The sequence below is a fragment of the Salvelinus fontinalis genome, chromosome 36 (genome assembly GCF_029448725.1).
Source record: "Salvelinus fontinalis isolate EN_2023a chromosome 36, ASM2944872v1, whole genome shotgun sequence".
Classification (NCBI taxonomy): domain Eukaryota; kingdom Metazoa; phylum Chordata; class Actinopteri; order Salmoniformes; family Salmonidae; genus Salvelinus; species Salvelinus fontinalis.
In genome coordinates, this window is record NC_074700.1 from 13,188,250 (window position 1) to 13,213,130 (window position 24,881).

The 24,881-nt window shown below is 47.2% G+C and overlaps 1 protein-coding gene across 3 annotated transcripts; it reads left to right on the plus strand.

The window, feature by feature from the left end:
* Positions 1-1,216: 1,216 nt before the first annotated feature.
* On the plus strand, positions 1,217-8,957 carry LOC129835227 (low-density lipoprotein receptor-related protein 10-like). Of its 3 annotated transcripts, none has more exons than XM_055900754.1 (10): positions 1,217-1,317; positions 2,071-2,276; positions 2,470-2,502; positions 3,128-3,272; positions 3,649-3,839; positions 4,063-4,703; positions 4,934-5,373; positions 5,518-5,712; positions 5,909-6,038; positions 6,841-8,957. In XM_055900754.1, the coding sequence occupies exons 2-10, from the start codon at positions 2,228-2,230 to the stop codon at positions 7,468-7,470; spliced, it is 2,454 nt and encodes an 817-aa protein (XP_055756729.1). In that variant the 5' UTR covers positions 1,217-1,317; positions 2,071-2,227; the 3' UTR covers positions 7,471-8,957. The 3 variants fall into 3 exon arrangements, with proteins under 3 accessions (XP_055756729.1, XP_055756730.1, XP_055756728.1); XM_055900755.1 differs by having other exon boundaries at positions 1,260-1,707; XM_055900753.1 differs by having other exon boundaries at positions 1,260-2,276.
* Positions 8,958-24,881: the final 15,924 nt, after the last annotated feature.

Genomic DNA, 24,881 nt, shown 5'->3' on the forward strand with positions numbered 1-24,881 from the left:
CCCTCACCAATTCGTTAATGTATATGTTGAAGAGGGTGGGGCTTAAGCTGCATCCCTGTCTCACCCCCCGGCCTGTGGAAAGAAATGTGTCTTTTTTGCCAATTTTAACCACACACTTGTTTGTGTACATGGATTTTATAATGTCATATGTATATCCCCCAACACCACTTTCCATCAATTTGTATAGCAGGCCCTCATGCCAAATTGAGTCGAAAGCTTTTTTTTAAATCAACAAGGTATGAGAAGACTTTGCCTTTGATTTGGTTTGTTTGTCAATAAGGGTGTGCAGGGTGAATACGTGGTCTGTCGTATGGTAATTTGGTAAAAAGCCAATTTGACATTTGCTCAGTACACTGTTTTCGCTGAGGAATGTACGAGTCTGCTGTTAATGATAATGCAGAGGATTTTCACAAGGTTGCTGTTGACGCATATCCCACGGTAGTTATTGGGGTCAAATTTGTCTCCAGTTTTGTGGATTGGGGTGATCAGTCCTTGGTTCCAAATATTGGGGAAGATGCCAGAGCTGCGGTTAATGTTAAAGAGTTTAGCATCATTAAAAAAAATTGAGAGAGAATTTAAATTGAATTGAGATAAAGAGAGAGAGGAAGTTCCTCCCTCTTCCAGATGTGAAGCCTATTTCAGTGAGGTAAAGAAACAGCTGTAGACTCTGCGGCTGTATAAATATGAACATTCATTAATCATAATAAATTAAAACAACAGCCCAGGATAATTTAAACTGTCAAAAAGAACTACAAGAAGTTAGGCAGACAATTCACTATTCATTTAATTTCAATCGCCGTTGTCTCAGTCCCTTGCCAAAATGCATCAACAATGAATTCAGCATGTTACCTTTCTGATTATACAACCACTAATGTTAATGCAAAGAATGTCACATTGTATCAGATGCAAGGCCGTCTGCTATAATAAAAGGCCCCTAAGATTTGAGGGATCATATCATTAGCCTACTCTATTCTGACACCTGGTGGTGAAACATGATAACATTAATTCACACCATTAACTCTATAGCAAAGATATTGTGAATAGAGGGACCAAGTAGCAAACAATGATGGTTAAATATAAATCAGAGAAAATACTCGTGACAATGATTTGATTGTTTGGAGTTTGAGGCGCAGCAGTGACAGCCCAAGCCCCTCGCACCGCCCCCGCTCTCACCTGGACAGCAGCTAGTGATAAACGCCGTAAGAAATAATAGCGCCATCTGCTGGCAGTAGCGCTACACCCTCTCATGTCATTCAACTAAAACAATACGGAAGTTGCACAGAACTCTGCCTGTCAACAAGAAAGACGACAGAAAGGGTAAGGTTGCTAATTTAGTTGTTACAGGCATTTATATACATCATGTATCGCCGTTTGTAATGTATATGTTCACCAGAGTGTTTGTAGGTATATTTCAATGCTTTTTTTTTATCGCGTGGCACGTTCAGGAAACGTTACAAGGAAGAAGTTAGTTAGTTAAGCCAGCGTTAGCATTAGCATGCTAGCCGCACAACACAGACAGGACGAGAGAGCGAAGCAGCTGCTGCTTTACCCTTCCTCTTCAAGGAAGTTTGCGGGGGCGAGGATTCAGGAGGCCTAGATAGGTCTGGTGTGAATTATTTCAGCTCACCCGGAGTTAAAATGGCATAGAAAATCACCTAATTGAAAACCTCAAGCATTTTTGTGGTTAGGATAAGGATTGGGTTGCTGGTAAGTCATCGCTACAACATAACGTCATTACCTTGCGAGGCAGGAAATTGCTGTGTATGTGTTCTCGATACAAATAGATCGGCATAACCTCAACAATGCTTAGCTAGCTAAACCGAACTACCTTAAATACCTTGCTGTCATATCTAGAGGCTAAGGCAAGTACATTTCTGTATGTTGTTTAAAAGTTATTCCCTCCTGCTTCTGTAACAATGTAGCCTGGTTCCAGATAACTCTTATGTTCTTTTTGGGGGGGTATGGTGACAATGACCATAGGAGTTGACAAGACATCACAAACAGATCTGGGACCAGGCTAGTCAAAATAACTCTTTATGTTGAATAGGTTTTATCTTTTTATTTTCTTAGATTGTCTTCCTGAAAGACAAGTCAGTGACGATGGGGTCATTCTGCAAGGAGGACTGAGGGATCTGACCTAGATGTTTTTCTATTCTACTTTTCTTTCTTTTCAACTCTTCTTTTTCTTTCATGAGCACCTGTATTTCAGAGGAGCACTATCGTCAGAATGACTGCCTCTTTCAACCTCTGTGTCCTCAACGTTTTGTTTGTAACTGGTGAGTTTTATTATGAATGTGTGTCTGTCTGTCTGAAGATGTCAAGACACCGTGGCACTTTAGGGCATACAACTATTACAAACAGTGTGTAGCTAGTTTCAACTGTCAACTGCACCACTTACAAATACCAGACAGATCTTTAGTAAGGCCCTGTTCAGACCTGCATAACTCAGTTTTTCCTGTTGATTCACAGCCTACAGCAGCCTGGAGCTGGCCTCCAGTACTGGTAAGATAACTACCCCCCCCAACTCTTACAAATGCCTCTATTCATTTTATGAAAGGGACCTGTCTGTCTCTCTCCCGTCTGATCAACAAAGTAGGTGTGGCAGTCTAAACAGTAATTGTAAGAATCAGCTGTGGCACAACCCGTTCTGTCACATTTTTGTGACGCTCAAATATTGAAATGCGTTTTGTCTTGTTGATACTACTAGGATTCCTCTAGACAGGGCATATACCAATATCATGAGTTGGCTAACTCAAGGTTATGAAGAGAAGGTCCTGCTAATATTCTGTTACAGTCGACTCCTGTTAAGTGCCCTTCGAATAAGTGCAAACTCTGTTGGAAGTGCACTACAGCTCCATTATTTTTAGCTGTGCGTGATGTGGTTTTGGTTTAGTGTGCATGTTGTGGTATAGTGCACAGTGTCTCAACAGTTTCAGCACCAAGCCATTGCATTTATCAGGGTCATGTTTAGCAGGGCGCACCGCAGCAAAAAGTTTTGAAACAGAAAACTAAAATCAGAATTTTTATTGGACAAGTTTAGGTAGCACCTGCCTATTTCACTCTTGTTCTCTCCCTAATGAACACAACCCAGGAGTCTAAAGTAGTTCACTGTCCTTCTCTCTTCCAGCTCATTGTGGACAATCTCCCCAAGTCCTGGAAGCCCCGAGGGGAGATATCAGAAGCTCCGTCCACCACAGCTGGTCCTATCGCCCACGGCCGTTCAACTGTAGTTGGATTATCAAGGCACACGTAGGAGAGCCCGTTATCCTCAGGTAATATCTGCCCACTCACTGTCTTATCCCCCCAGGGGCTTATTCGGTGGGGTCAGGGTGCAACGTTTGTCTCTCAACTACCTCCAGTCTCTAACCCTCTTGGCACTTGGTTAGATCTGAAGGGATTGGGTAGGTGTTGGAAATTCCATCACGACTCTCAGTGGACAAGGTGACACTACTAATATGTTGTTTAATTATACTATTCCAATACCTTCAGATTGACAGTTCCTCGGGGGCAGGGAGTAGAGGTTGTGTCTGGACTGGACCTCAGAAAGGTCACATCATGTGAAGAACATGGCTTCATAGCCAAATCATTTTGTTTTTGATCATTTGCTCACTGCTTGTTTGTATCTCTTTTCACCCGTCGTTCTTTTAGTTTCTCCCAGTTTTCTACACGCTGTAAGAAGGAATGGGTCTCGGTGACGTCATCAACTGGCAAGCCCATTACCTTGTGTGGTTCCGACCTGCCAAAGCCCATGGAGTTGATGGGGGGGAACATTACAGTGACACACCACTTCCTGCCACACTTATTCCCCGTCTCTGCATTCTGCCTGGGCTACGTCAGAGGTATGGTGGCAGGATTTTATATCACTTGTTCATCATGAGAAAGGACATAGTAAACTAGTTTTAACCATATTTGAGGACCAGGAATTACAATATAGCTAAAAGGAATATAAACTCTCCTCCCTCTCCCACCATTTCCCCCTGTTCATCTCGCTTGCCCTCTTGGTCTCTCTCCCACTCCACTCTTTCTCTCTCTCTCTCTGGCTCTCGCTCTCGCTCTCTCTAGACTCTGGTGAATGTCCGGTGGTGGACTTTGAGTGTTTGGGCGGGCGCTGCCTGCCCTTGTCCTGGCGCTGTAACGGCCGGACGGAGTGTCTGGGTGAAGGGATGGGGCTGGGAACAGACGAGCAGGACTGTGACGGAGAGATCGAGATCCTGGATCCTGAGCACGACAAAGTAGTGGCGACCACCACCACACCAGATTCCTACATAGAGACGGAGGGGGAGACCGGAAGAGAGAAGAACGGGGGGAGGGATTGGGAAACGGCACCGGTTGAGGTGGAGAAAGAGGAGAAGGAAGTAGAGGAGGATGGGGACTACACCAAGGTAAAGGAGACAGATAATCCTATAGAGGACTACTGGGAGTACCTGCCTCGTCAACTCCCCAGCCCCGAGCCTCATAGAGCCCACCCCAGTCCCGGTGTGACCCGGGCCCCCATTGAGTGGCCATGTGGCGGCCTCCTCCAAACCTTCTATGGGACGTTCGCCCCTCCTTCCATCAAGGGCCCTCCTCTGTTCTGTGTGTGGACCCTGGACCCCCAGGACTCCAGGCCTCTGAAGCTGGACCTGCAGCTGCTGGAACTGGGGCCTGGAGACACGGTCACCATCACCAACAGACAGCAGGGCACCGGGGAGCTCATCAAAACTGTAAGTGTTAGTGGATCTGGGTATGTGTTTTAATAGAAGTTTCCCCTGACAAACTGATACAGGGTCATATATTTTTATTCCCCTATTATTGGGAGTAGGGTAGTCTGATCCTCGATCTGTGGTTAAAACCAACTTCTACATCTGGAATGTGTCATGTCACAATACTGTCCAGTTCTGTTACCCAAGTTAATTTACTCAATCTAATCACCCTGTCCATTTTCCTCTGACAGATCACCAGCGAGTCCAGTTACAAAGCCATCCAGGTCGAGTCCCGGACTGGCCTTCTCTCCCTGACCTATCGCACGCTCCCCGGCTCAGAGGGGCTGGGCTTCAACGCCACCTACCGTGTCGGGGGCTACTGCCCCCCCTGGGAGGGTAAATGTGGGGGTGCCGCGGGGGGCTGCTACACCCAGGAACAGAAGTGTGACGGGCGCTGGGACTGTCCTGAGACAGGGCATGATGAGGCGGGATGCAGGGGGTGTCCCAGGGACCAGTTTGCTTGCGGAGGGGTGGGGCAGCGGGCGGTGCTGGCTGGTCATAACTTCATAGGGCGTCCGGTGTGCTTCCCTGCCAAGGAGAGGTGTAACTACCAGCTGTACTGTGCTGACGGGAGCGACGAAAAAGACTGTACCATATGTCAACCTGGGACCTTCCACTGCGACAGCAACAGGTAGTGAATAGGGGTGTGTGTGTGTTTTGATATGTGTGTGTGCACCCATTACTGTATGATATTTAGTTTGTGTGTGTGTATGTGTTTTGGTTTTTGGGTGTTTGTGAGAAATCACCACCCTGACGGTGTGTGTCTCTTCCCCAGGTGTGTGTTTGAGAGCTGGAGTTGTGACGGCCAGGTGGACTGTAAGGACGGGACAGACGAGATGAACTGCACCATGACCCTGCCTCGAAAGGTCATCACCGCGGCAACCGTGGGCAGCCTGGTCTGTGGGCTGCTGCTGGTCATCGCTATGGGCTGCACCTGCAAGCTCTACTCACTGCGGACCCGAGAATATAGGTACCCCTTATACACCTCACACCTCAGCTTTACGCCTGTTGATGCTTCACCAAAATACACAAAAAAATCTCTGCAAATGATCTTGATCTGTCTCCAGAATACGAAGAAATATCTCTGTCCAAACCAACGTTTATTGTTGTTTGACCTGACCCCCATGTATGTGTTGAGATGTTTCTACCTTGTTTCTCTCCTGCAGTATGTTTGCGCCAATCAGCCGCCAGGAGGCGGAGCTAATCCAGCAGCAGGCCCCTCCCTCCTATGGTCAATTGATCGCCCAGGGCATCATCCCTCCAGTGGAGGACTTCCCCACGGAGAACCCCAACGAGGTGAGCGCACAGGTCTAGAATCAGCTAACCCTCTCCCAATCCTCATACTAACCATTAATGGGGAAAATGCTAAACTGTCATCGGATCAGAAACTAAAGGCAACCTTGTCCCTCTGTGATTAGAGCACAATGAACGGAAGTCCTCAAACAACTGATAACTTGAGATATTTCCATTCTTGGGTGTTTTTCCTTTACAAGGGAATCCTCCACTAACTTACAGTCGATTTGAAAGGTCCTCAGTACATCCCTATGGCCTCTGACTGTTCACCACTAGCCCTGTTTATTCTACTACCTACCAGCTTCACTGAATCACTCCATTATCATCAGGCTGTAGTATGGCGGCATCAGGAGGGTGTTATCTCATAGATTTGAGTTACACTGGGGCCTGTAGGAGTACTGATCTAGGATCAGTCTAGCCTTCTAGATCAAAATTAATAGTATTATATGACCAGGGGGGACCTGATCCGAGAGCTGTGTGACAGCAATAGCAGGAGCGTGATTTGATAGATTGAGTTACCCCAGACAACACAATGGAGCCCCTCACTACACCATAGTCTGATTAGCTGCTGTAGACAGCTGAAAGAGGGTTAGCTAAAACAATATGCTGTCTGTGTTCAGTGTTGTAGCTTTGTTTAATGGTCCCCTCGAGTGATCTAATTCAAATAATAAAGTCATTATCATTTCATGATGGTAAGTCATTTTATTAGTATAGCACTCTTTAAATACAACTGAAATCTCAAGGTGGTTATCTTTTTTTCTTGTCCTCTACTCGTCTTTGTCTCTCTCCTCTCTCGCTCTATCAGTCTTCCTCTCTTTCTCTGAGAGGTTTTCTCCAGCTTCTCAGACAGGATACTTCTAACTCTCCACGACGCCGACGCCGTCCCCGATTCATCCGCCGGGCTGTCCGTCGCATGCGGAGATGGGGCCTAATCCCCAGATCCGCCTCCAGGCCCTCCCAGCCATCCAGCTCTGCCCCCCAGATGACAGAGGCCCCCTCCACTGGTGTGGATCCCAGTCAATCAACTCCCGCCACCACCTCATTGGCTGTGGAAGCCGTCAATCTGCCATTGCCACAGAAACTAGGCTTGCTCCCACAGACAGTGCAGTACCAGCCACCCCCACCCCCCCACTTCCTTCCTCCACCCACTCTACTCCCTCCACCCATTGTCTCTACCCCAGCCACCCCCCAGAGCCCTCCGGTGGCTGTCCCCCCCACACCCAGCAGCCCCTCCCTAGCCTCTCTCTTTCACTCTTTGGGGCGCACTATCTCTCGCTTCCGCTCCTCCCCTTCCTCCTCCCCCACCAACTCACTGCCCCTCTCCACATCCCCCTCTTTCTCTTCCTCCTCTTCGGAGGACGAGGTGCTACTTATCCCCCTCTCCGAGGACACAACCCCAGAGGACGACGTGCCCCTGCTTACACTCGACCCCTGACTTGATCCAACACCCCTTCCCTAAATGATGACTCAAGCACAGGAGCACTGCAAGGCTCCCTCTCTCTCTCTCTATCTGTGCTGGTCTGGTGCCTTGGAATTGCATTGGGTTGGATGGTTTGAACTGACTAAAGGAATCTAATATTCAATGCTTTTATGTTATTGAGTGTGGAACCTCCTAGAGAAAGTGTGTGTATTTGTGTGTTGGATGTGCACTTATCCAGATATAGTCTGAAAGAGGTGAACTTTGCACAGAAAATCTCCGCCTCATGATCTAATTTAAGCAATTAGGCACCTCTGGGGTTTGTGGTATATGGCTAATATACCATGGCTAAGGGCTGTTCTTATGCAGGACGCAACACGAAGTGCATGGATACAGCCCTTAGTCGTGGTATATTGGCCATATAACACAAACCCCCGAGGTGCCTTATTGCTATTATAAACTTGTTACCAACATAATTAGAGCAGTAGAAATAAATGTTTTGTCATACACATGGTATACAGTCTGATATACCACGGCTTTCAGCCAATCAGCAATCAGGGCTCAAACCACCCGGTTTATAATATATAATTTACTGTCAAGTGAATGATTGGTTTTAACACATGAAAGAGTTAATGTCTTTGTGTGACAGCATATGTGTGAATGCGTCATGTGAGGGTGAGCATATGGGGGCCAGTGTAAGGATATGTAGATGTCCTGTGTAGACACTATCCCATGTATAGTTGTCATCCACCATTTAAGTGCCTTTTCAGAAGCTTGCTACAGTTGATGAATTTGAATGATGACACAGACTGTACACACTGTCCCAAACATGTGGACAAAAAGGAACACCCACCTTCTCACGCACAAGACTGTGTTTTATATTGCTTTCATAATGGATAAATTGCATGTCAATTCTGCAAGCTGGCAATAATTTTTGGGGACCCTCCTGGTTAGTGTACATATGGCATAACTGACGTGTATAGTTTGCGTATGCACTTGCAAGTGTGATGTATGAATGTTTTATAATGTAGTTCTCTAGTAGACAAATTGTGTCTCGGCTCACAAGACAATCTCTCTTGGTGCCTGAGGTTGGGTTAGACCTGTGAAGTGCACAACCGCACACAGAAAGACGAGGCCCCACGGTCACAACAACCCCGACTTAAATTCTCAGCCCTTTGTGAATGGAATCCACTCTACCACGCTTTGACACAATGAACATATAGCAAATTAAGAGACTTTATAGTCTGCCATTTTTACATCTTATCTTTTATTAGTTTTTCCGCTTTTATCCTCCAGAAATGTACTTTAAAAAAATCTTAAATTGTTCTGTTTGCCTGGGTTGTACTGAATGTATTCAATTAAACATAGTGGTTGGAGGATGAGGATATGTTTAAAACTTGCAATGTAGTGATACGGTTGGAGAGAGTGATTTTACTAGGGTCTATTTCACTGTACATAGCAAAGATGTGGAGAAATCCACAGAGATTAAACAATTTGCACTTTTACTTGGACTCTAGCTTTTATTGTGTTTAAGAGAGAGAGAGAGATGTGTGAAAGAAATAAAAAGGCAATCTTAGGAAAAGCAGAGAAGAGGTGGCATATTTCGATGAGGAGGTTGTCAGCGCCATTGTTCTGTCTCCTGGGAATGTATCAAAGACATGTGACATCCATTTCTCCAGAAGAGCCCTGGGGTGCCATGACAATTCAAGTGGATTAAATACCTGGGTGTCAAAGGAAGATGAGGGACAGACCAGTGCAAAGGAATGGTTGTGACTTTTGAAGAACTAGAAGAGTGAAGGGAGTCGGGGGGGGGGGGGGGGGGGGTCTCGCAATTTACTGATAAAGATGACATGTAGAACATTCAGCTCTCGGTTTTTGACGGCATCGGCGCGAGGTTGAGGCAACTATGTGCATTAGTGACCAAGTGGACTGTGAAAATGCAGTAGTTGGCCAGAGATATGGATTTCTCTCCAAAATCACTGAATGACTCCATTATCATCAGCCTACTCTTAACGGGAGAGGAGAGAACCACTCATAGAGCCTATCAATGCTCCTTATCTTTCCCCCCAATTCATTTAGGATTCTCTTGGAGCCTGTCATATATCTACAGATGATGTCAAGGGAGGCTGCAGAGGGGAGGACGGCTCATAATAATGGCCAGAACAGAGCAAATGGAATGGCATCAAACACATGGAAACCATGTATTTGATACCATGCCACCTATTCCACTCCAATCATTACCACAAGCCCGCCTCCCCAATTAAGGTGCCACCAATGTCCTGTGGCTGATGTCATACTGAAGTCACTCCTATAGATCCCATCTCTTTCATCTCTCCCCCAGATGTGACTCCTGTGGAGGGGCTATGATTATGGCTTCACCCCTCTCCCTCAGCAGGCCATGGGTGTGGATGATGATGGTGGTGGTGGGCATATGGCTTCACCCCTCTCCCTCAGCAGGCCATGGGTGTGGATGATGGTGGTGGTGGTGGGCATATGGCTTCCTGGTGCTCTAGAGAAATGTATCTTTGATGAGGTTCAGCAGTCAGTCACAGTGGTCACCACACCCACTGATCAACATGGACCTCACCCTAAAATCACTGGGCCACAAACTCACAAGTTCAGAGGATACAGATGAATCTAGAAGTCAGACTCACCCTGGAGACGTAACCTCAACATCCTCCATCCCAGAGACACAACAGAAAGCTCAGCGAGATGGCTCCACCCACACACCCTGCACAGCCAATCAGGATCCACACCTGGGTTCAGCGAGAGAGCCCTGCCCTGTCTCACGTGGAGAGAGAGAGAGACGAGCTAGCTAGCAGTCAGGGAGGCTGTTGGCATCGTGTCCAGCTTACTGTCATGTTAACAAGACACGAGTGTCTTTGTTAGCTGTGTGTTTTTTGTTGTTTATTTACTGTTGATTGACTGTATGATTGGTTTTGTTAATGAATGTTAGTGTTATTTTGTGTCATTGCATGTTTATGTGTTAATGGTGGTGATAATTTCTAAAATATCTGTTTCTACAGTGAACAGAGTCGCTGGTCGTCTGTTGCTCATCAACAAGTACTGTGAATTCATCTGGAGGAACGCCAGCGCTGCCAACAGGTCTGACTTTATAATATATATAAAGTCTTGTCTAATAATTCTGTACTGTATATCTGCTTATCTACTGCTAAAGCGTACCACAGTATGAGTCGTAATACCTATAAATTCTAGCGGTCAAACAAGGAAATGGTTCCAATAGTTTTTCCACCATACATTTTTGAAACACTTAAAATAAGGGCTGTGTTGCGTGTAGGCTTACCCTGGTGTGACGTTTTGATAACTGTGTAAATCTCTTAGGACAAGGTGACTATTAAACACCTCAAAAATGAAATGCGAATTAGCTGCTAATGTGGCTATCATACAGAACTACAAATGCCCGTCTCAAGCCTCACGTCACTCCAGGGCCATGATGGTCTGGACGAGACTGCTGAATCGAGGCAAAGGTAAGAATGTCTTGATGAACTATGTAATATTAACTAAATTTAGTCATGAATAAGTTGGCTACATTTCCTTAAATTGACAGTTCTGTGAACTGACTTCTGCAAGTTTTAAATTGACACAATACCTGTTAGCAAAGGTGTCAGCTAAAGATGATGTGCAGGAGCTTGCAGGGATTTGTAGTCTTGCATAATGTCTAGTTTGACGCTAATTAGCACTTTTGAATCTGACAGTAAATATATTGATAAAAGTCACCTTGTCCGAGAGAGATTTACATGGTTATCAAAACGTCACGCCAGGGCAAGCCTTCGTTTTAAGTGTTTCTAAAATTCCCTATGGGAAAAATGAATTGTGGAAAAACGATTCGAACCATTTCCCTGTTTTTCTGTATAGCACTTTGTGACATCTGCTGATGTAAAAAGGGCTTTATAAATACAGTTGTTTGATGGTTTGACTGGTAGGATTTATGGGTATTATGACACCTCCACTGTGGGGTTCTATCGACCCCTGAATGATCTCAACCAATCAAAGCTTTCCATTTCCACAGGTGTGGCCGTGCCAATGAGAACTACAGGACTGAGTCTGGATGTTATTGTGAGTATAGCAGCATTTTACTCTTACTCACACCATCCAGATATGCTATAGTACTAGTATAGTATGAATTAATATATTTTTTTGATGTTATGGGATTAATTGACACAAACAAACATTACAATATGTATTTTTCCGGCATTCTCTGCAGTGCGCATTGCATGAAGAGTGAAAAAATATAAATCATTACAATAGTAAATAAGATTATCCAAACAATAATTATATCCCTAGAGCAGTAAAGAATATACATACATACAGTATACAGATAAATAAATACAGAAAATGTCAACAGAAGACATTTGAACCCAGTCTGGCACAATGAGAGTAGTCCTAGTAGTCATTGGATCATGGAGAGAGGCTGCCAGTAAAAATGTACCAATTTCAATCTTATCACTTTACCAATTGTTGATTGACAGATCCCAGATGATCACATGAGTGGCTGTGCAGTGTACCCAGAGCCTGATGCACCAAACCTGGCGATGACACGGCCTGAGGGGACGGGACTTCCTGACACAGACTTCCTGCTTTACCTTCACACACAGAGAGAGCACTGACAAGTGTAGAGCAGAGGTGAGGGGTCTCTCTCTCTCTCTTGCAGTGCATGCTGGGAATTTTTTGGAGTTTGAGTGTTTGGTGTGGAGGGCTCTATCCTAATTAACTTTCTTTCAGCTGACAACAGGGGAAAGTCCTTGTGGCGGCACGGAGAGACGGCTGACAGGAGGGAATAGACCCCACTGGGACAGCCATGGGGTAGCTTCCCATTTCTGTAGTTTCCCATACTTCGCAGTATGTTGGAAACACCCGCTTTTAGCTACAGAAAGTCAACATACGAGAATACCCCTAGAGTCTGCGAGAGCGGGGGCGGAAGATGACTCATTGGCTGACAACATGGTAACGACTGGACCGGAAACAACTACGAGTAATGAGAGCACACCACAAGAGAACACCACAGCAACTGTCACAAGTTCCGCTGCAACAGCGGGCCACAAACAGATGCAGGTATGTGTCTGTGGTTGGAGGAAAGTTACATCACACCATGGGTTGAGGATCCACCAGGGGAAGAAGGGGCGTTTGGGTAAAGAGAGACAGAGGCCTCGCATTGATCATTTTCTGCGAAAGCGATCAAATCAGTCGAATGAAGCACAGCAACTGGACGCAAACCATAGTTTGCAGTGCATCAGTACCACTGTCATGGAGGACGTAAACTCAAGCACCGAAGTAACAACTGAGGTGGAACCAACAACAGGAGTGGAACTCACCCAGCCTCCCAGACCTGCAGTCGAGAGGAGACTACCAGGGCACAGACCGTATGTGAAGTGGCCTGGCGCCAGTGACAAGAAGTTGTGGGAAGCAGTGAATACTGACCTTACCTTGACCCTCGAGAAACTTCTAGACACAGTGGAGAAGAAGTTGGAGAGGATGGGGGACATCATCTATGAGTACGGGGCAGAAAGCTTTGGAGTGCAAGAGGCAAAAGGCGGGAGAAAGGTTCCAACCCCACCAGTTTCCAGGAGGCAACAAGAAATCAAGCGCCTCGTTCAAGAAAGGAGACAGCTTAAGAAACAGTGGAAGAAGGCCTCGGAAGTGGAAAAGGAGGGCATAGAGGCACTTCAGGCTGACATTAAAACCCGGTTGGCATCCCTCCGTAGAGCAGAGAACCTACGGAAACGCAGAAGGAAGAAAGAACAAACTAGAACTCGATTCTGTAAAGATCCCTTCAAGTTCCTTAAAAGTCTCTTCACGAAGGAAAAAAGTGGAGCTCTAAAAACAACAAAGAAAGACCTAGAGGAGCACCTGATAACAACAAACTTTGACTCAAAGCGACATGAACATCTGGCCATCCCATCAGATATCCCACCCATTGAACCCCCGGAACATCATATTGAGACCAGCCCTCCGACATGGAAAGAGGTGGAAAACACAGTTCGACGGGCAAGAACAGCATCAGCCCCGGGGCCAAATGGAGTCCCGTACAAAGTGTATAAGAACGCACCAGACGTCCTCTGGAGGCTTATGAGAACAGCTTGGCAGAAGAAGATAATACCCAAAGTGTGGCGTAGGGCAGGTGGGGTCCTGATCCCTAAGGAGAAGGATGCAGTGAACATCAGCCAATTCCGCCCAATCTCCTTACTGAATGTCGGGGGTAAAATCTTCTTTAGGGTCATTGCCCAGAGGATGTCCGAGTACCTGCAAAGGAATGCGTACATCGATACATCTGTACAGAAGGCAGGCATATCAGGGTTCTCTGGCTGCTTGGAACACTCCAGCATGATCTGGCACCAGATCCAAATGGCCAAGGTGGAGAAAAGGGACCTCCACGTAGTCTTCCTCGACCTCGCCAATGCATTTGGCTCTGTGCCCCATGAACTCCTGTGGTCTGCCTTCAGATTTTTCCACATACCGGACACCATCACAACGCTGGTGAAGTCGTACTTCAAGGATCTGCAGTTCTGCTTCACCACCTCAGAGTTCACCACCTCATGGCAGTGCCTGAATGTAGGTATAATGGCGGGATGTAGCATTTCTCCGTTGGCATTCATAATGGCAATGGAGGTTATCATCAGATCCTCAAAATGGGTTGCTGGTGGACAGCGAGTCGACTCTGGTTTCCGCCTCCCTCCACTCAGAGCCTACATGGACGACATTACAACATTGACCACCACTGTCCCATGCACCAGGAGACTGCTCAGAAAACTTGAGGAGAACATCAGCTGGGCCCGTATGAAGATTAAGCCATCCAAGTCACGCAGCATCTCGATTGTGAAGGGAGTACTCTCTGACCTGAAATTCTTCATCGGAGATGACCAAATCCCAACAGTGTCTGAGCAGCCGGTAAAAAGCCTTGGAAGGTGGTATGATGCAAGCCTGAAGGACAAAGACCAGGTGCAACAGCTGCGCAAAGACATCAGTAGTAGCCTACAGTCCATCGACAACACCCAGCTACCTGGAAAGTTAAAGGCCTGGTGTCTGCAGTTTGGTCTCCTACCCCGGGTGTTGTGGCCCCTAGCAGTGTATGAGGTTCCAATCTCAACAGTGGAGAAGATAGAAAGAGGAGTCACAGGCTACTTAAAGAAGTGGCTCGGAGTTCCACGATGCCTTACCACCATAGGCCTCTATGGAGATGGTGTCCTCAAGCTGCCCCTCACCAGTCTAACAGAGGAATTCAAGTGTGCAAAAACCAGGCTCCAGATGACACTGAATGAATCTCGAGACCCAGTGGTGAGCAACAACGCGCCGACCTTGGCAACTGGGCGCAAATGGAGGCCAGGAAAAGCAGTCCAGGAGGCAACAGCAGCCCTCAGACATGCTGACATTGTGGGTCATGTTCAGCAAGGGAGAGGAGGCCTTGGGCTAACTAGCCGTGCTGCTTGGAGTAAGGCCACTGCACCAGAGCGGCGGAAGATGGTAGTGCAGGAAGTACGCCATCAGGAGGAGGCTGCAAGGTGGGCCAAGGCAGTCTCTCTTGCCAAACAGGGACAGTGGACTCGATGGGACAGTGTGGAGAAGAGGAAGATCAGCTGGAAGGATCTGTGGGCCATGGAAGCGAGGCGGTTGAGCTTTTCCATCAGAGCAACATATGACGTCCTTCCAACACCAGTTAATCTTCACCAATGGTATGGTGAAGATCCGGACTGTGCCCTCTGTTCCATGCCAGCCAACCTCAGGCACATTCTCACAGGGTGTAAAACAAGCCTCACCCAAGGACGCTACACTTGGCGTCACAACCAAGTCCTTAAAAACCTTGCGTCCGCCCTGGAGGACAAGCGAGCTGCCACCAACTCCCTACCACCCCCAGCAGCATCACACCCCTTACGGACGACCTTTGTCCGCGAAGGGGCTAAACCACCGAAGAGTGGCTCTACACCATTAGAGCGAGATCAGCTGCGCTTGGCCCGCGACTGGAAAATGCTAGCTGACATTGGCCGGCAACTTGTGTTTCCTCCGGAGATCGCAACCACCACCCTAAGACCTGACATGGTGCTCTGGTCCCATTCGCTCAAGAAGGTCTTCATCATTGAGCTCACAGTACCCTGGGAGGACTCAGTAGATGAGGCTTATGAGCGGAAAAATCTGCGCTATGCCGATCTAGCTGCCGAAGCACGGCATCATGGCTGGAACACAGAAGTCCGACCAGTGGAGGTGGGCTGCAGAGGTTTTGTGGCAACATCTACAACCAGACTGCTTAGAGACCTGGGAATTAAGGGCCAGAGCCAGCGTTCGGCAATCAAAGCTGCATCAGAGGCGGCAGAAGGCAGCAGTCAATGGCTCTGGATGAAGAGGAAAGACCCCAGCTGGGCCCCGAAGTGAGAGCGCCAGGAGGTATGCGGTCAACAATGCTTGACTCAGGGAGGAAGACGCCCCTGCCATGCATAGTCCCATGGGATGTTGGCTATCAACAACAAGGCAACTCCTATGACTAATTGGGAATGGGACGCAAGCGTAGGATTGATCACCCTGTTGCTGGCCGCCTTTGGGGAGGGTGTATAGTGTGAAAGGCCGAAACACCCTAGGAACCAAAGGTACACTACTGACGATGCGCTCCCCAAATTTCACCAGTCTCACTATTCATGAACTCTTGTAAGTGCTTGCACAAAGGATAGTAACATCTCATCCCGTGTTCTTGGAATCTTGATTCTTTTCTTTACATGTTATTTTCTATGTTGGAGGGTTAATGCAATATTTGTTTTAGCGGTATCCACAGTTGTTTCAAAGTTAGGGTGGAAGAGGACAGAGTGACTTTCCTGGGGTTTGGAAGGTGTGGTGTGCGCGATGGCTTCTCAGCCTAGCGCGGAGGAGACGCTGTCGATACAGCATGGATTCAGGTGTGTTCCTGAGAATGGAGTTAGGGTTGAGGAGGTTCTGCTCGCGGTCGGTGAACAGGTAGGAGCTGAATTTATACATTCTGCTTCTAGAATGAACAAAGCTGTGGTTGTGTTTATGAAAAGAGCAAATTTGGTTGGTAGGCTAATTGCTAGCGGAATATTTGTAAGGGATGTGTTGGTACCAGTTTCACCTCTCTCTACCCCTTTGACAAGAGTGGTAGTTGCAAATTTGCCTCCGTTTATTACGGATGATCAAATTAGGAAAGAGCTGAGTGGTTTTGGTAAGTTTGCTAGCGGTTTTCGTGTACTGTCGGCAGGTTTTCAGTCAGATGCCGTTAAGCACGTTGTTTCGTTCCGGAGGCAAGTTTTTATGTTTCTGAATAACAATGAGCAACAGCTAAATGTGCATTTTAAAGTGAGGCATGGGGAGGGGCTCTACGCAGGGTTTGCCAGCACAGATAGTCTACGGTGTTTTGAGTGTAGGGATTTGGGGCATAAGAGCTTTGCGTGCCCACATAGAGGCCGTAGACAAGGTGAGGGTACAAGCGCCAGTGGGGGAAATCGAGCTCAAAGTGCAGGGGATAATGAGATGCAGAAGCTGGGCCTAGTCATGCCAGGGATGGCGGTGTAGATGAGACTGGGCCTAGTCAGGCTAGAGATGGTGGGGTAGCTGAGGCTGGGCCTAGTCAGGCTAGAGATGGTGGGGTAGCTGAGGCTGGGCCTAGTCAGGCTAGAGATGGTGGGGTAGCTGAGGCTGGGCCTAGTCATGCAAGAGATGGTGGTGTAGATGAGGCTGGGCCTAGTCAGGCTAGAGATGGTGGGGTAGCTGAGGCTGGGCCTAGTCATGCTATGGAGGGTGGTGTAGATGATACTGGGTCTAGTCAGGTTATGCTAGTGGATGAGGAGAGTATAGTGGGGAAGTGTAAGAGACTAGGGGAGGAGAAGGAGGGTGTCCAGTGGAAATGTAAAAAGGGTGTGGTCAAAGGCACCATGGAAACTTTGCCTGTTGCTGTGGGGGATGCCCTGACCAGAGAGGAAGGTCAGGGTGGGAGATAGAGATGAGGAGGAAAATGAGTGTGAGGAAGAGGATGAGGAGTTATTTTTTTCAGTCTCCTCTTCAATGGAACCGGAGCTGACAGCCATTCAAGCTAAGTACACGTTGAGAGAACTGACAAGGTTCCTGAATGAGACCAAGGGGAAGGCTGAGGCTTTTTTTTCTGATCCGATAAAATTTGTAAGATCAGTATAACATGCTATGAGAAATGAGGGGCATGGTGTCCTCTCACCCAGGAAACGGTTTAGGTTGAGGAAGTGGGTCACAACAGTGCGTAAAGGTTTACCTTCAGACACTGTTTAGATGTAGAGTTTCTTTCTGACACTGGGGCTTTTTGAGCTTTGCTATTGGTCTATTTCTTTGCCGGCTTTTCTCCCACTTCTTATGGAGACTCTTAGGGTAGGCTCGCTCAATATAAATGGCGCCAGAGATGCAGGAAAGAGGAGTGTGTTGGGTGAATATGTAAAACTAAAAAAAGATCAGGTGTTGTTTCTGCAGGAGACGCATAGTGATGTGGTGAATGAAGTTGACTGGGGGCTCTGGTGGAAAGGGGTAAATGTGTTGAGCCATGGGACAAATCTTAGTGCAGGGGTGGCAGTCCTTTTTGCACCGGGTCTGTCTGTAAAAATTTGCTCCTCAAAGGAGGTGTGTAGGGGTAGGCTGCTTGTTGTTAAAACAGAAATTAACAACATGGGTTTTGTCTTTATAAATGTGTATGCGCCTAATACAGCGAGAGAAAGAGGGGTTCTATTTGGGAGTCTTAGACCGGAACTCTCACAGGTAGTGCCTGAGGAGACGCTGGTGGTCGGAGGGGACTGGAACTGTACAATGGATTTTACAAAAGACAGATGCCTGAGGAGACGCTGGTGGTCGGAGGGGACTGGAACTGTACAATGGATTTTACAAAAGACAGAAATGGGGAAGAGCCTCATTCAGTGTCAGTGGGAGTGTTAAGGGACATCATTAATCAGTTCGACCTAGTGGATGTTTGGAGAACTAAACATCCCAACACAAGACAGTATACATGGGTGAAGGTTTTTGGGGCTAGGGTGAGTGCAGCCCGACGTGATTGGTTTCACATGTCTAGGAATCGGAGCAGTAGGCTGTTGGGCACTACCATTCTCCTGGTGGGGTTTTCGGATCATCACATAACCATGGCTCGGCTGTCTTTCAACAGGGCCCCGGCAGGCATCTTATTGGATGTTCAATGTAAAGCTCTTACAAGATGCCAGTTTTTGCTCGGTTCTCCAGACCTTTTGGGAAAGGTGGGGGCAGTGTCGCGGTAGGGGATTTTGAGTAGATCTTACCGGGTCCCCCGTCAAGAGTGACACAAGTCGAATCACTCGTTCTTATATCATCCGGCAAACAGATGATTCACAGGTCCGCCGGACTGACCCGGGTTGTTTATTCCTGCCCTTAATTCAGAGAATTGCCTTTTAGTGTTTATTGTTTCGGGATCTTAGATAATATTAATCAGACTTAGAGAACCTCCTTCTTGGGGTACCTTTACCAGGCATCTTTGGTTCCCTAAGAGTAGACTCTTCAGCTGGACATTGCTCTATAGGTTTCCCTAAGAGTAGACTCTTCAGCTGGACATTGCTCTATAGGGTTTCCCTAAGAGTAGACTCTTCAGCTGGACATTGCTCTATAGGTTTCCCTAAGAGTAGACTCTTCAGCTGGACATTGCTATATAGGGTTTCCCTAAGAGTAGACTCTTCAGCTGGACATTGTTCTATAGGGTTTCCCTAAGAGTAGACTCTTCAGCTGGACATTGCTCTATAGGGTTTCCCTAAGAGTAGACTCTTCAGCTGGACATTGCTCTATAGGGTTTCCCTAAGAGTAGACTCTTCAGCTGGACATTGCTCTATAGGGGTTTCCTAAGAGTAGACTCTTCAGCTGGACATTGCTCTATAGGGGTTCCCTAAGAGTAGACTCTTCAGCTGGACATTGCTCTATAGGGTTTCCCTAAGAGTAGACTCTTCAGCTGGACATTGCTCTATAGGGTTTCCCTAAGAGTAGACTCTTCAGCTGGACATTGCTCTATAGGGTTTCCCTAAGAGTAGACTCTTCAGCTGGACATTGCTCTATAGGGTTTCCCTAATAGACTCTTCAGCTGGACATTGCTCTATAGGGTTTCCCTAAGAGTAGACTCTTCAGCTGGACATTGCTCTATAGGGTTTCCCTAAGAGTAGACTCTTCAGCTGGACATTGCTCTATAGGGTTCCCTAAGAGTAGACTCTTCAGCTGGACATTGCTCTATAGGGTTTCCCTAAGAGTAGACTCTTCAGCTGGACATTGCTCTATAGGGTTCCCTAAGAGTAGACTCTTCAGCTGGACATTGCTCTATAGGGTTCCCTAAGAGTAGACTCTTCAGCTGGACATTGCTCTATAGGGTTTCCCTAAGAGTAGACTCTTCAGCTGGACATTGCTCTATAGGGTTTCCCTAAGAGTAGACTCTTCAGCTGGACATTGCTCTATAGGGTTTCCCTAAGAGTAGACTCTTCAGCTGGACATTGCTCTATAGGGTTTCCCTAAGAGTAGACTCTTCAGCTGGACATTGCTCTATAGGGTTTCCCTAAGAGTAGACTCTTCAGCTGGACATTGCTCTATAGGGTTTCCCTAAGAGTAGACTCTTCAGCTGGACATTGCTCTATAGGGTTTCCCTAAGAGTAGACTCTTCAGCTGGACATTGCTCTATAGGGTTTCCCTAAGAGTAGACTCTTCAGCTGGACATTGCTCTATAGGGTTTCCCTAAGAGTAGACTCTTCAGCTGGACATTGCTCTATAGGGTTTCCCTAAGAGTAGACTCTTCAGCTGGACATTGCTCTATAGGGTTTCCCTAAGAGTAGACTCTTCAGCTGGACATTGCTCTATAGGGTTTCCCTAAGAGTAGACTCTTCAGCTGTACATTGCTCTATAGGGTTTCCCTAAGAGTAGACTCTTCAGCTGGACATTGCTCTATAGGGTTTCCCTAAGAGTAGACTCTTCAGCTGGACATTGCTCTATAGGGTTTCCCTAAGAGTAGACTCTTCAGCTGGACATTGCTCTATAGGGTTTCCCTAAGAGTAGACTCTTCAGCTGGACATTGCTCTATAGGGTTTCCCTAAGAGTAGACTCTTCAGCTGGACATTGCTCTATAGGGTTTCCCTAAGAGTAGACTCTTCAGCTGGACATTGCTCTATAGGGTTTCCCTAAGAGTAGACTCTTCAGCTGGACATTGCTCTATAGGGTTTCCCTAAGAGTAGACTCTTCAGCTGGACATTGCTCTATAGGGTTTCCCTAAGAGTAGACTCTTCAGCTGGACATTGCTCTATAGGGTTTCCCTAAGAGTAGACTCTTCAGCTGGACATTGCTCTATAGGGTTTCCCTAAGAGTAGACTCTTCAGCTGGACATTGCTCTATAGGGTTTCCCTAAGAGTAGACTCTTCAGCTGGACATTGCTCTATAGGGTTTCCCTAAGAGTAGACTCTTCAGCTGGACATTGCTCTATAGGGTTTCCCTAAGAGTAGACTCTTCAGCTGGACATTGCTCTATAGGGTTCCCCTAAGAGTAGACTCTTCAGCTGGACATTGCTCTATAGGGTTCCCCTAAGAGTAGACTCTTCAGCTCTATAGGGTTTCCAAAGACTCTTGTATCTAGACATAAATAATAAACTCTGTTGTAAATCGATTTACGAATTAATGCCTATTTACCTCTTATAGAGTAGACTCTTCACCTCGCCATTGCTCTATAGGGTTCCCAATTATTCTTGTATCTAGACACACGGTTTACGATTTAATGCCTATACCCGTCGGTTAATATTGCTTGAATATTAATACAGAATAACTTTACCTTTTACAATATATTGTCTTTTGTGTAGAAACTAGACTTGTTCCCCTAGATCTTGGAGTGTCAAGAGATGTTTTCTCCCCTAGGGTTTTGGGTCTAGTTTCTACTTTTTATTCAATGTTTGCAAAGCACACAGTTATACACGTCATTACAGTTTCTTTACGTCTTTCCAATAAAACATCAATAATCATCAAAAACACTTGAACTCTCAGTGCCTTATCTATGTATTACAACAAGCAGTTAATTACCTTAGCTTAGGTCGACCTGGTTGGTTCCCAGAGAGTATGTTCTTCAACTCACATTTGCTCTACCGGTTTAGCCAATCACGTCAGTATCTGTTCCTCCTGCTAGAAGTTGTACCATGACCTGTTTCTTGTTTTGTATATTTGTTCTGATTTAGTAGCGAGACTGCTATCGTAGATCAAGACCCTGTGTAACACCACTAAGAGTGTACGGGGTACTTGACTCAGTAGGTCTCGCCTAAAAACCAGCGGTCAAAAGATACAATTGTTCTAGAGTATGAAATTCAGATATGTATCTGTGTCTCCTACTAGAAGTCGCACTATGATTTACTAATTAGTGAAGAGACGGTTCGAGAACAACACCCTTCATAGCACCCACTACGCCCTTCATCCACTCTAACTTGGTGGATATATTCAGCGCGAGGGGTGTATGTGGGAATTGACTCAGTATGTCTCATTCATAAATCAGAAGTCAAGAGATACAATTGTTCTAGAGTATGAAAGCCAGATATGACCTTTTAGGTTGATGGTAGTTTGAAGTATCACGAGTTCAGTGATAAGTCAAGTCGCACTACCACACCTTTTTTTTGGAAAGCATGCTTCTTATATACTCTTGGGGACCAAGTCAGCCTTATCGCTCAGTTACATTTCTATTCTTGTCAGCGAATGCGGCAAGCTGTTTCTGTGAATAAATTACCAGCGACTATGCCTATGCGTTCCCTAAGTTTAAACCTTGCATCAATTTAACCCAATCAAACTCTACTGTTGGTCTGACTTCCTCCTGGTTGATTGATGGCTCGCCTTCTGCCTCTGCTGGTGGTGGTGTTTGGATGCAAGATATCCTATCCAACCAGTCGTTTGTCCCCCACCCAAGTGGCAGAACCAGTGGTGAAGATGTGGGCGGATCCCGTAAGGGAGGTGTCATCAGAGCCTTTTTTTGTGTTTCCGCATCAGCAGCGAAGAGAGGAGTATGAGTCTCTGAGTCAATGGTGGGATGTGGGGAAAGTCCAAATTCGGCTTTTCTGTCAACAGTACACAGCTCTCTCATCCTCAGAGTCTAGGAGAGTATTGGGGGAACTAGAGCGCTGTATTAGTGAGATGGAGGTAGAGATGGTGGGGCAAGGCAATGCAGGCCTCCAGGCTAATTTAGCTGAATTACGTAGGGGCCTGGGCAGTTTTTTCCAGGTTAAAGCAAAGGGAGCACTTGTAAGAGCTAGGTTCTCCATGCTCAAGGAGATGGATGCTCCCAGCTCCTTCTTCTTTGGTTTGGAAAGACAGAGCAGTGAAGCCAAGGGTATGCATTGTCTACGGCTGTCTGATGGGCGGGTGACCTCTGTGGTGGGTGAGATGCGGGAGAGGACTGTGGAGTTTTATACTGAATTGTATAGGGCAGAAGTGTGTGTGATCCTATGTGTGCTCAGGTCTTGTTCGCAGGACTCCCTAATCTCTCTCTAGCACAGAGGGATGAAATGGACATTCCTCTGTTGTCCCATGAACTGGCAGAGGCCGTAACCCAGATGTCCCCCGGTCGTGCACCGGGGGTCGATGGACTCCCAGTGGAGTTTTATAAAAAATTCTGGGAAATAATTGGACAGGACTTCTTTTGCGTGTTGCGTGAATGCGTCGGGGTAGGAGAGTTGCCGATGAGCTGCCGTCGGGTGGCTCTGACTCTCCTGCCCAAAAAAGGGGACTCGTGTGAACTTAAGAACTGGAGGCCTGTGGCATTACTCTGTGCGGACTACAAGATATTTGACAAGGTCCTCTCTAACAGACTGAAGTCCCATTTGGACTCGATAGTACATAAGGACCAAACATATTGTGTACCGGGACGCTCAATCACGGACAACTTGTTCTTAATTAGGGACATGTTGGATTTGTCGAGAGGTTCTAATGTGAACTTTGGACTGGTCTCTTTAGATCAAGAGAAGGCTTTTGATTGAGTGGACCATCTGTTTAATGTGATGTTTGGGAAGAGTATTTTGACATGTGTGAAGCTGTTATATGCTGGGGCGTCATGTATTGTTAAGGTGGGAGGGGGACTCAGTAGGACAGTCTGAGTGGGACGAGGTATTAGACAAGGATGCCCTCTATCGGGGCAGTTATACACACTAGCCATTGAGCCTTTTTTAGGACTGCTACGCAGGAGACTGCAGGGAGTGTGCTGGACAGGCATGGATGTGGTGACAGGCATAGCAGTGTCAGCATATGCAGAGGATGTTTCTGTGATGGTCAAGATATGCAGGCACTAGAGACCAGTCTGAAGGTGTACGAGGGAGCTTCATCAGCTAAGGTAAACTGGGGCAAGAGCAAAGCTCTGTTATGGGGGGATAGGGCTCCTCCTCTGCTTCCAGGGGGTTTGCAGTGGGGTTGTGAAGGGCTTAAAGTGTTGGGGGTGTACCTGGGCTCGGAGAACTGGGTCAGGAAGAACTGGGAGGGGCTGTCACAGGCAGTGGTGTCAAGACTGGCCAGGTGGAGGTGGCTCCTGTCCCAAGTGTCATATAGAGGGAGGGTGCTGATAATTAACAACCTGGTGGCATCTTCCCTGTGGCATAAACTGGCTGCTCGCAGACCTGCAACGCAAGCTGGTGGACTCTTTCTGGTCGGGCCATCACTGGCTGAGGGCGGCAGTGTTGTACATGACCGTCCACGAAGGAGGACAGGGCCTGGTGGAACTGGAGAGCAGGATGGCTGCCTTCCGGCTAAAGGCGGTGCAGACTCTGTTGTACCATACTGATGTTGGCTGGAGGGAACCAGCATGCGCGCTGCTGAGGAGAGCTGGTGGATTAGCGTTGGACCGGCAGCTGTTCCTCATGAAGCTGGAGAGGCTGAGTACAGCAGGTCTCTCAGACTTTTACTCTGCGGTGCTGAGGACCTGGCAGCTGCTAAGGCCCACATGAGAAGGGGGTGTGGAGCGTGGGCTGTGGGTGTGGGAGGAGCCTATCTTCCACAACCCAGCCATCCCTTTGAGATCGGTTCAGTCGGCCACCCTGCAGAGGCAACTGATGGCAGGGGGTTTACAAAGGCTGGGTGACCTGAGACTGCTGGAAGAGGAGGGGTGGAAAACCCTGGAAGTCTTGGCTCAACAAACAGGAATAACATCTCTTAGGCTGCTGGAGAGATTCCTGGAGGAGGTCCAGGAGGCACTGTCTGAGCCGGTAAGGGGGATGTTTGAGAGGCCAAAGGGAGAGGGGCCACCAACGTTTCCGCCACTGCAGGTGACGGCAGAGACTGGAGACTGGCAAGGGGGTCTGGAGGACTTGTTAGAGTTTAACACTCCGAGCCTGGGGGAGTTTGAAGGGGTGGGAGGTAAAGCCCTCTACAACCTCTGCGTTAAGGTTAGGAACATTAGGAGCTTAACAGGAGTGAGGGCACATCAGTGGCAGGGGGTATGTGGGGAGGAGAGTATGG